The sequence below is a fragment of the Danio rerio genome, chromosome 11 (assembly GCF_049306965.1).
Source record: "Danio rerio strain Tuebingen ecotype United States chromosome 11, GRCz12tu, whole genome shotgun sequence".
In the NCBI taxonomy this organism is placed as follows: domain Eukaryota; kingdom Metazoa; phylum Chordata; class Actinopteri; order Cypriniformes; family Danionidae; genus Danio; species Danio rerio.
The window spans coordinates 12,494,277-12,506,594 of NC_133186.1; the positions used below are offsets into that span (position 1 = coordinate 12,494,277).

General features: G+C 36.2%; 2 protein-coding genes across 6 annotated transcripts in view; one reads left to right on the forward strand and one right to left on the reverse strand.

Annotated features, from left to right (window-relative positions):
- Positions 1 to 12,318, forward strand: part of gpr179 (G protein-coupled receptor 179) — a 98,503-nt gene that overhangs the window by 12,872 nt on the left and 73,313 nt on the right. The gene's annotated exons all lie outside the window — the stretch shown is intronic.
- socs7 (suppressor of cytokine signaling 7) overlaps positions 1 to 12,318 on the reverse strand; it is a 42,005-nt gene that overhangs the window by 9,931 nt on the left and 19,756 nt on the right. The window contains exons 4-5 of one of the 2 annotated variants that reach the window (XM_009305863.5): positions 9,260 to 9,391; positions 327 to 472 (exon numbers count right to left, since the gene is read on the reverse strand). In XM_009305863.5, coding sequence (XP_009304138.2) covers positions 327 to 472; positions 9,260 to 9,391 — 278 coding nt within the window. 2 annotated transcript variants of the gene reach the window in all.

Sequence of the window (12,318 nt, forward strand, 5' to 3'; positions counted from 1 at the left end):
GGGCTAGTTCACCCGAAAATGAAAAATCATTTACTCCCCTTCACTTGTACAAAATCTGTTTGGGTTTCTACAGTTGAACACAAAATAAGATATTTTGAAAAATGTTGAAAACCGGTAACTCTTAATTTCCATTTTTTCCTACTTAGAAAGTTAGTGGCTACCAGATTTCAACATTTTTTTTTCAACATGAAAAGAAACGCAAAGAGTTGAAACCACTTAGTAAATAGTGAGTTCATTTTCATTTTTGGGTGAACTGTCCCTTTAAAAGGGTCTATAGATATACATTCCCAGTGATGTTACACCATTTACAGTCATTTGTCTCTCACCCGCTCCAGCTCTCTCAGGCTGGCAGTGAAGCTACTGGAATCGGCCCCTCTTAGCGGGCACATGACTTGCGGCGGAGCTAGTCTGGCAGGGGCTGGATTCTCCATTGGTGATGCAGCTGAATGAGGAAGTGCCCGGAAGAAAGCATCTGAGACACAAAAAAATGACCATTTTTAGTTGAATGCACCAATAAATACTGAAACTAGGGCTGTAAGGGACAACTACAGTCCTGCTAGGGCTGATAGTCCATATAAAATTCTACCTAAAAGATTACTTAAAGCTACTTGAAGCTTTAAAACTTGGCAAAATACAAATTTAAAATTTTTTTATTTAAATTTTGATATAAACATTTAATCAGATATGCTGCAATGTTGCTCAAATGTTGTTGACATTTATATAAACCACCTTATTTAGCTATATATATGGAAATGGAACAACAGTGAGTGATATTATATATACAGTCATGTGAAAAAATTAGGACACCCTATGAAAGCCTGGGTATTTTGTAAGGTTAAGTAAATCGTTGCTCAGCATTTCAAATGAGGCTTGTCTTTTCTAAACCTCTAAATATTTATTTGCTGTTCTCCTGTTGATGTGAGAGTGAGCACCAAGGTGAGAGCAAAAGAGCTGTCTGAGCTGGGTAAGTGATTAAAAAAGATCTTAAAAGATTTTGAAATTAGCCATTCTACTGTCTGTAAAATAATCTACAAGCTAAGGGCTTTCAAAACAACTGTCCCTTTATTAATCAGGGATCGCCACAGCGGCATGAACCGACAACTTATCCAGCATTTGTTTTACACAGCGGATGCCCTTCCAGCCACAAACCCAACACTGGGAAACACCCATATGCTCTTGCATTCCCACACATACACTACGGTCAATTTAGCTTGTTCAATTCACCTATAGCGCATGTCTTTGGGCTGTGGGGTACACCGGAGCACCCGGAGGAAACCCATGTCAACACAGGGAGAACATGCAAATTCCACACAGAAATGCCAATTGATCGATGTGCTACCCACTGTGCCACCCTTTGTGCTAACTTTTTCCTTAGTTAGAATATGCATTTTTGTAGAATTTACATTTACAGAAGATCTTGAAGTTGTTGTTTTTTTCAGTTTAATTGTTACCGTAATCTTTCTGCATTGTTAAAATTGAGATTAAACAACCATATATTAAAAAACCTTACAAAATACCCAGGCTTTCATAGGGTGTCATAATTTTTTCACATGACTATTATTTTCATTTTACACCTTCATTTTGATAAGTCATATAGAGGAAAGAACAGAGGATCTGGGACACCACAATCAGTTAAGCCATATCTGTCAGTGCACTAATCACAAGCGACCACAAACAGTTAATTTTACTTGAACTAAACATGCTAAGTGTGAACATGCCCTTGACCATATATTTCTAATGAAATACCAAATAAACTGCCGATGTGTCACAGTTGATGCATACAAGTTACCCTATCTTTATGTTGCCATCATAACCCTTTATATCTTATACATACTGCAAAGGTGCCATAGAATAGAAAACCGTTTATACATGGAAGAGCTGAATATTTAGCCTCAAACAGTTTTTCCTCCTCATAGTAATCTTGTTTGAGCAAATGACAAATAAAATCAGAACACTATTTGTGATGTCAAAGTTTGTTATCATTAAAATATAGGCTAAGGGAATTCTTTAAGTTATATTGTCATTACAACCCACTACCGCAAGCAAAAAGTAGTTTTGTTTCAGCCATTTCTGTTTAAATGAAATGTTGAGATAATTTTATTGATCATTTTCCATGTGTTGTCGAGATTTGATTTGATTTATTTATTTCAAACAGAAAAATCATACATAGAATTGAGATTGATCACAATCTACTACTGTAGTAATGTTAACCTTAACTGGAAAACCTCTACTATCTAGTACAGATAATTAGATATTAGGATGACCTATTTTACGAGGAGTGTAAGTTTTTAAAAATGTTCTTCCATGTAGTGTGTAACAGAACTAAAAGTAAATGAAAACATCCAGCTGAGGTTTAAATATAAAAGTGCACAGTGTTTATAAGTATTGATTAAACGAAAGAGCCGAATAAATTATTTGTTTTCTGTTCAGATCATTTGTCTGCTCATCGACGTCGGTACGAGACATCACCAAATAATAAGTACCTGATCCGGTAAAACGCGAACGCGCCTGTCCCTTAGCCAAGTTTCGGGGGATCATGGGATTGATCATGACGCAAAGATTACTATCACTAAAAGATGGAGATTGGGCTGTAGGGAATAAAGGGTTAAAGTTCATTTTCACAACAATAGCATTGTGAAACAAACCGTGTGCTGTGTTTGTTCCTGTCATTTTTTTAATGATTAATACAATACCCTACCAAGCGAGACTCACCAGCCGTTTATTATTAAAGGATCAGCAAAGACTATTAATGTATGGAACTTTGTCAGTAACTGTTACGCTGTTTATATGAACCAGTTTCTTCTTCCTCCAGATCCTGTGTTTCTCCTTCCTACACTACCTGTATGTGTGATTAAAATAGTTGCCTTGTTTTTTGAAGTTTGTTTGAAATATGTACTTGTGTGTTGTAACTTGTAATTGCTCCACACGGCTTGTAATCACTTATCTAATATAGATCAGTGCTTGTAATGTATCCAATCACCGCAGACTGGGACATTGGACCAATCACAGCAGATTAGTGTCACACAAAGGAGGGGTTTGGAACAAATCACTGAACAAATCATGAGAGTCATTGGGATAATTTGGTAAAAATTTATAAATATTGTAAGGCAATGAACGTGTTTTTTGACCTTGCATGCATATCAGCCTGTTGTTGGCGATCCCAATAACTAAAATATGTCCTTTTATAATGCATAATGAGGGCTCTTTAATATTGGCTGTTTACAAATTGCAGGAACACATACAATTGAAACCAGAAGCTTACATACACTCTAAAAAAAGGAACATAACAATTTTTTTTTTTAAATGTCTGATGGTAAATCATACTAAACATTTACTATTTTAGGTCCAATAGGATTACCTAAATAATTTACATTTGCTAAATGCCAGAATAATGAGAGATTTTTTCTTTGACATTTTTTTTTTATTAATTTCTTGACAGTCAAAAGTTTACCTACATTTCCTTGGAATTTCTTTGCTTTGCTTTTATACTATAACTTTGGTCAAATGTTTTGGGTATCGTTCCACAAGCTTTTCGCAATAGTTTGAAGGAATTTTGGCCCATTCCTCCTGACAGAATTGGTGTAACTGAGTCAGATTTGTAGGCTTGCTCGCACAAGCTTTTTCAACACTGCCCACAAATTTTCTATAGGATTGAGTTCAGGGCTTTGTGATGGCCACTCCAAAACATACATTTTGTTTAGTATATTCAGCACACTAAGCACATTTTAACTAATTTGGCAGTATGCATAGGGTCATGGTCTGTTTGGAAGACCCATTTGTGGCCAAGTTTTAATTTTCTGGCTGATGTCAGCCAGACATAATGTCCTTTCTACATGATGCCATCTATGCTTTGAAGTGGACCAGTCCCTCCGGCAGCAAAACAGCTCCACAACATGATGATGCCGCCCCAATACTTTACAGTTGGGATGGTGTTCCTAGGCTTGTAACCTTTTCCATTTGTCCTCCAAATGTAACTCTGGTCATTATGGCCAAACAGTTCAATCTTAGTTCCATAAGACCACAGGACATGTCAAAAAATCCCAGTGTAATTCAGCAAATTGCAATATATCTTTTTTGTTGATTCTGGCTTGTAAGGAAGCAGTGTGTTTGAGGTTTTCCTTAAATACTATTCTACAGTTGTGCCTCCAGTTAACTCAAATGGTGTCAGTTAGCCAATCAGAAACTTCCAAGACCTTGACACCATCACCTGAGCTTTTCTAGGGGCATAATAATCTCATTGTATCTAAACTTGACTTTCAAGAAAAGTTACAATTTCTCAAAAAATATCTCTCATTATTCTGCTATTAAGTATAACAGAAACAAATTTGATAATCCTAACTTACCTAAAAGAGAAAAAGTTTAGTCACATTAACATTTGACTTTTTAAAAATGTTTATGTGCATTTTTATACTGTGTATGTAAACTTCTGGTTTCAACTGTAGATTGGACTTGTCCTCATTGAGACCGTTTTTGCAAACCAGGTCACCTTGGAAGAAAGGTCAAGAAAGATTGCTGTGATTTTAATATAATATGTGCAAAAGATTTACAAAGATACTTTGCAAAATACAATTAAAACTCATTTGAAAGATTTTCAGCCTAATAAAACTGAAGTTTTAAGGCTTCATTCCAACTTTCATGTGGATGTTTACTTTTACCATCCTTATTTTCACATACTTGCAGTGAGAAACCCCTAAACGAGTTCAATCTCTGACCTGTAATAGTCAATGGAAAAATGTTGTGCTTCCCTCATTATTAATTTAGCTGCAGTGACCTCTGGGACTTCAAACGAATAATGCACTCAAGTCTGCTTTCAATGCATCTTTGATATCAACTATTTACATTCTTTCTGTTCTTTTACGCATGCTCTGTGCGTGTTGGCATAACACAGATCGTGTCACCATAGATACAGTTTCACTTTCCACTGTGGGGCTTAGAATGGAGCTCTTTAGAATGTCGTTTTTTAAACACTTGTGTAATGTGAACAGCTATATGGATCACAAACAGAGTTCTGTTATCAGGGCCTACTTATTTATCTGACATTTACTTTCAATTACAGATAAAAAGAAATGGCCAGTTTTCGCTTAGCCTGTTGTTGTGAATCCTGTCACACATATGCACTCTACCAGTGTGGCACAGTGAACTCTGCCTAAAAGTCTGACCCGGGGTTGGTTTGTTGTTATGTCATGCTGTATAATACTTCCAAATACAACTGCAACTCCTCCACTCAAGTTGAAACTATTGTCATTTGACAAGGCATCTACGTAATCTGTTAAAGGAAACCTATTATGTCCCTTTTTAAAAGAGTGTCCCTTTTACAAAGAGTCTCATTTGCTCAGTTAGCGCAGTTCGTTTGGTATATGAATCCAGCAATGCTTGGATCACATCAAATCAATCAGTCCGAGATCACCTGAATTAAGTGGTCTCGGCTTGATTGAAACTAACTCTGGAGCGGATCAATTGTAGTGAGAAATCAAAACGATCCAACGAATTAACGAACCAGACTATATTACAGTGTATTTTGGCTATTTAATAGCCATATATACGGCTATAAAAAGAGAATTATGAGAAAGGTGGAATGCCATCATTACTACCTGTAAATGTGCATTTCATGTTGATTACAAAAGTGAAAGCATGCTGGAATATTACAGCTGTTTATTCGTTAGGAAAATTGATAACTGATAACTTTTTCATATTTTAATCTTGTATTAGGCCTATTGTTTCGTTCATTTCTGCACTGACACCTCGAAAGTAAGGTCAACGTAGATCTGACTGCAGTTTCGGTTCATCTGTTTTCTCTATAATTTAAGCCTACAATGCATAATTCTAGCCAGTTACGTTTTTTTATAGATCGATTCCATAGATAGATTGTTACAAAACTTGACAACTGAAATGAGGCTGTATAAGACAGTCTTACCTATTGGATTTATGTTTGGTGATGATGTCTGTATGTGTCAAAATTAAAGTGCACCTTTCCATTTATAATCTTTTATCATCATATATTAAAATAACAATGTTACAGCTGAGCAGAATCCGTGGGACTCTGAAGAATAAAACCTGAAACTCTGACCAATGTGAAGAAAGTTTACTTGCAAGTGACTTGTTTTAACTGTTTTGGTCCATTTAGAAACTTTGCCATTTAAAAACAATCTGCACCGAGAAAAAAATTAACATTGTAACAATGTTAATCCCTGTACATTGTAAGAATGTTAATCCCTGTTTCAGTACAAAACAATCAATCTAGTTGTGTTAAAGGCAGCCTAGGGCGTTTAATGTAGCAATTGCACTCGAGTGCCACAAAAAGCGGACCAAAAAAAGCATACCATAATGTCCTTGAAGAGGTGGTCTTGGTACGCTTTCAAACGAACCCTAGAGTGGTTCGTTTGTGGTGAGAACAGGATTCGAACTGAACAAACCCAATCGCAAGAGTACTCCGCCTTTTTGGACTAATCCAGCTGCTGTAGTCCGATGCTCTGTGCATTATGTGGAGGAAAATATTTGTTGACAGCGCTTTGCCAACAATTTTAAACTGAGAGAGAGGGAAAACATTATCTAATGGATCGTTGGTAGTATTTCTGGAAAGTAATCATGTCGCAGTTTGGCAAAATTAACTCACACCTCATCCAGAAGTGACTTGCGATACGCCTTTGCAACTTGCATTGCATCAACACATTGTTTTCCAGCCACAGCCGTGCTTCATTCTCGAAATATTTACTAGTAGTGTGAATCGGTTCTTGAATCTGATTGGCTGACAGCCATGCAATATTTCGCCAGTAACATTACACAAAGGCCTCTTTACCTTTCACCTCTGTGTATTACTACGCCCACACACAGAACTATGCAGTTTATTTGTAAGAATAGTGCCTATTTTAAAATATTCAATTTCTGAGAGAGCTTGTGGGCGGTGGTTGACGTTTTCTATCCACAAGATGGTGACAAAACCGCATAATAAGCCCTTATGCTTAGAAGATATAACAGTCAAATTTCTAACTATAGCAGATCATATCAAGATTAAACCGGTAGGCACACCTGCCAACACTTCCGTTTTTCATGGAAGTGTCCTGTATTTCAGACCTGTCTCCCGCAACCATCCCGTTTTTATTTCTTTCAAAAAACCTCCCATAATTTCACTCACCCCCCTCTTTGGTACAGTCTGTAAATTAAAACACCCCCGGGTTGCCAACTTTGGCACAGTACCCGATCGAAGCGGTCGCCCAAAACCCGCTGCAAACCTCCAAACACCCTCTCCCTCCCGGTCTCCCGGATTTTCAGAGACTTGTTGGCAGGTATATTTGTAGGTGATATTATAAGTCATTTTCTCTCTTTTGTATGTTGTAGTGCTGTATTTATACCAATTCGCTCGCATATCAGGAATGTGTGTTGTGTTGGCAGAAGGAAAGAAGCAAAGTCTGCATGTGTTTAGCGTTTTTCCTTATCGCAAACACAACAGCATGCTGGTAGTGAATTTGTTGTTATTTTCGGGGTTATTTATTGTGAAATCCTGATTGCAATAGAGAAATACTGTAGACTGTAACACTAAGAAGATATCTCTGTAGATGGATGGCATTTCATGTCATGTTCAGCCTTATAATCTTAAAGAGATCACTTTAGACATAGTCAAACACTAGCTCTAAAGTACTGGCTTCTGCTGTTCTGACATCAGCTGCAGATGTGAATGAATGGCGGAAGAAAGTAGTTCCTAATAAAAAAGGGTTTGTAGACTCTCTTTGTTTGATTTTATTATTTATATGCACAATTGTGCCATTGAACTGTTGTATAAACGTAATATCACACAAGATATGGCTGTATATCAGCACTGCACTGCTACTTGTGTGACATTGCTCATATATATATAGTTTGTCTAAAATGATGTACACAAACTATATAGTATACTATACTAGCGCAGTCGTCCCTCCATATTAAAAAGCAACATTTTGTGTCTGCCGATTTGTTTACTTCCCGCACGTTAATTCCTACCAATTGAAAAGTAGTTCAGGAAATATGTTTAATAACATCTGGCCAATGAGTGATGTGCATTTTGGTTCTTTTCAACTGGTTTGGTCCAAAGCAATTAGTGTGGTGTTAAAAGGACCCAAAAGCGACAGAAAAATGCTACAATGTATAATTTGTTGCACTTGGTCTGGACTAAATGGACCAAACCACAGATGTGAGATCAGTCTTTGATTTCTCTAGAGTGTGTGAAGTTTCAGCTCCAAATACCAAATAAATAATGTTTTATACCTCTTTGCCATTTTTTAGGATTTGATGCTAAGTGTGCCATTTTGGTGACTGTTGCTTTAAATTTAAATTAGATTGTGCTTTTTCAAAAGAGGACGGAGCTACAAATGCCTATGTGTCAGCATAGTGGCAGATTCAAAAATAAGACTAATGTCCTATGCTAATTAGGGAGAGATTGTCACTAATGGGCGGGGGTTTCCCCCTGTAATGACACATACAAATGGAGTGTTTCCGCAGAATGTTTTTATCATGTGCGATTATAAAAAATGTAATTAATACATTTTTATCTTTAGAAGCTTATATTTAGGCTGTTGCCAGAAAATGGTGTTTAAACCCTTTATAGAAGTGATTTTTGCACAATAGGTTCCCTTTCAAATATATTTTGAAGTATTACAGTGCATCACAGCTCCTGCATTCACACCAGACAGTAGATATCTGTTTGCGGTATAAACCGCCATGAAACAGACAATCAGAGCAGAGCTCATCGACATTCTTGATCCATCCAAATGGTAAAAACAGACCATTTAATTTTAGTGACAACTCCTAGGGTTTTAAATGGACATGTAAATGAATTTCTGCACTTACTAAAGCCACATACCTTCTATTTAGTTATCAGTGATTTTATCAATGCATTCTATGGTACCTTTAAGCAATAGAACTAAAACACAGCTTAAGGCACCCTCTCAGTCACACTTCCTCTTTTTACAGACACGCAGCCTCCTTCCTCCACACTCTGAAAATAACTGAGAAACGAAACCATGCGGTCAAACCAAAGCCTTTGTTAAGCAAAGTGATACATGCTCTAGGTGCCATGTATTGTCTTTGCCTTTTGCTTTCTCAAGAATATAACAATTACATGAGCACTTTATTCCATTTCCCTTTGCGTTTCACGGAATAAAGAAGCTTCTGAGGGCAGAAAGAGAGACGGTTCACAGAAAGGGAAGGGGAGGTTGGAGTTCTGCTCTCAGAACCGGAAAAGATGCCCAAAAACACCCCGAGCCCCTCCACGGCACCCAAGTCTTACCATTGAGGCTGAGACTATGCTGGATGGTGGCGTGGAGAGGGGGAGGAGGAGGAAGAGGCAGAGGGAGAGACTGCAGGGATGCCCCCATTACGCTCACTAGGAAAGGCCCAGGCTGCGGCCCACCTATATCGTCTGGAAAGAGAGCAGGAGGGAGGGTTCAGAGCCAGGATGAGAAGGAGGAGATGGTACAAAATAAAAGCAATGGAAGTGTAGACAGAAGAGAAGGTTAAGGTCAGGTGCCACGAATGATGAAGAGGAATCTGAATATGACCGAATGCAACCCTAGTGTGACAACAAATAGGACGACAACAACATTTATTACTGCATACGAGCAATTCCAGGCAAATATCAACAGTTTCCACCAAAATAATGAAGGTTGTCAATGTTTTCAAATTATTTAAATTGATTTACCAAAGTAATATTTGCTGTTTGTTCAAACTCCTTATTTAAATTGAGCCAAAACAATACTATTCTTGAGGTTTATTTGGATGGGCAACTTAATTGTTTGGTGCTCAATCCACCTATATTAAAAAAAAAAAAAAAAAAAAACGATTAAGGTAACTTAATTCCTTCATATTGCCCTAACATAAATACATTGTGTGAAACCCAGCATTTTTTACAGTGTATTAGGGTTGCGCCTTATTGGAAAAAAAAATTGACATTGTTATATTTTGTTTCTCAACACTATGCATTGCAATATGTAATATATTTCACCAGATGGATTGAAGAACTCTTTTTGAGAAGAATTCCCTATTTCAGAATATTTTGGGTGATTTGTATAGGGGATTGCTGCTGCATACATTTTTAAAATGATCTTTAAACTAGCTTTCTAAGAGGGAGGGGGTGCTTTATATTTGTCTGGTAAGTCCTAATGCCAGCACAAATATTTACAAATCTAATGTAAAATGAGACTTGGCAGTCCTTCACTATAAAAATGTAATTATTGATCTTTTGTATGACAATACAAATAAAATATTGAGAGGTAAACAGTAATGTAACGTCCATTGTTAATCCCATTCCCCAACCTCTCATTCATTAACTCAATTAACAAAACAACAATAAATAAATATATAAATACCAAATTAAGTACATTAAAATACATAAGAACATGAAATCAGAGAATAACTGGATACAGATGGGAAAAAATAATAATAATTAAAATAATAATATTAATAATAATAAATAAAAACTAAAATAAAAATGGTAAATGGTTGCCAGCACCAGGTGTAATAGGCCGGCCTTTGATGTAGTCAAGAAAGGAATCCCTAGTCTTATAGACCATTTCCATGTGTCATGTCATTGACCCATGATCATTTCCTGCTTGTTATCTAACTATTTCATAACTGTAACTGTTACGATTGACCGGGTGGATGGAGGTAAAGAAGTGTCATAGAAGCCGCTGGTGAAAGTGAAGAGTGATTTATTTATACAAAGTGAAAACAAAAATCCAGCAAAAAAAAGGTGAAAGTGGCAAAATAACAATAAAGAAAAATAAACTATTCAATATTTACAATGTTTGTACAGGCTTGTTCAGCTAAATCAAGTAAATGACCTGAACAAAATCTGCTACCAATACTGACACAAACACAACCTTCTCCTACAACTAATCACACCAAGTAAATGTTTGGGGCCATTTTATTGTATTGGCCCCGCCCATGGGTTAAACCATTTTACTGGTAGTGGGTTACCATGTAGACAAAAAAATACATAAAAAGACATTCAACAGAAATATAAATTAATGCAAGTAAATGAATATGCATACAAAACTCAAAATACAACACAACAAATAACCAATACAAATTTAAACAACAAAACTTTGATTTTTATTTACTGACCAGGGGTTGTGACCCTGATGATGTTATGGAAAATGGCTGCTCCAAAGTGAAGGCGGGAAAAATCTGTATAAATGGCTTTGTTATAAAGTTAAAGAGGTTTGTAGCTGAGAAAAGGAAACTGGTAAGTATATGTAAACTCTCTATGTTTGGTTAATAAATGAAGTTTGAAAGAAAATGTGTCTGTGGTTATTTCAGTGTTGATATGGGCTATTGTTCGACATAAGTGAAATTTTTACATAAACACAATGCTAATCTTGACAGAAAAACAACATATACATATTACACAAACACACATGCACAATACAAATAAAACAAAGGCCCATGTTTAAAAGTGTGTATTTTATGTATGAGTGCAATGTGATGTGTGTTTGTTTGTCACAGTGTCTTAGTTTTACACTGTGACAGTAACAATAGGCAATTCAATCATAACTTAATGTTAAAACGGCTATCATAGCATTATTTATCAATTTGTGGCTCTTTTTGGATTCTCGAAAGCTAAAGAAATAAAAAAATGTAAAACAGGAAATACGTTGGGGCCATTGTTTTTGTTTACATCCTTCAAAATGGTCTATAAAAGAAATCTAGTGAGCCAGAGGGTGAGCATCTCAACTTTTCAAGTCTGATACAGTAAAAAATGTTCTGCATCCACTTGTCATGTGTAGGGGGGAAGTGTGTTTCTACTTTAGAAATAGGGTACGCCTGGCTAAAATTGTGGTAAAGGCAACAACCTTGCTGTCACGGACTGTCAAATCAGGTCCAAGGGATACTCCAAAGAGGGCTAGCAAATGATCAGATTCTATATTGATTTTGATGGCTTTATTGAATGTATTTTAAAAATGTAATTTAAGTAGACTTTGTTATACAAGTGCTATGGTTTCTTGTACCTGCATGGTTTAAACTCACTTAAAATGTTTTAACAGAGAGAAAAAAAAAAAAAAAAAACTAAACACAAATGCAATTAATAAACTTTGATAATAATCTCCAATGCTCCTGGTCAACAATAAGCCATGCTTGACATTGCCGATCCAGCGATGTGACTAGGACCAGACAGAATCTGTGGACATTTTTTGCTACTTCTGTGGAGAATTTTATAAAAAATCTGCAGATTTATGTGGAATCTTTTTTTAAAGTATCATGAGTAAAAACTTAACAAATGATATAAAAACTATACCTTTTTAACTCTTTATGTTTACAATGTATATCCAATTAGATCCACTTAATTGG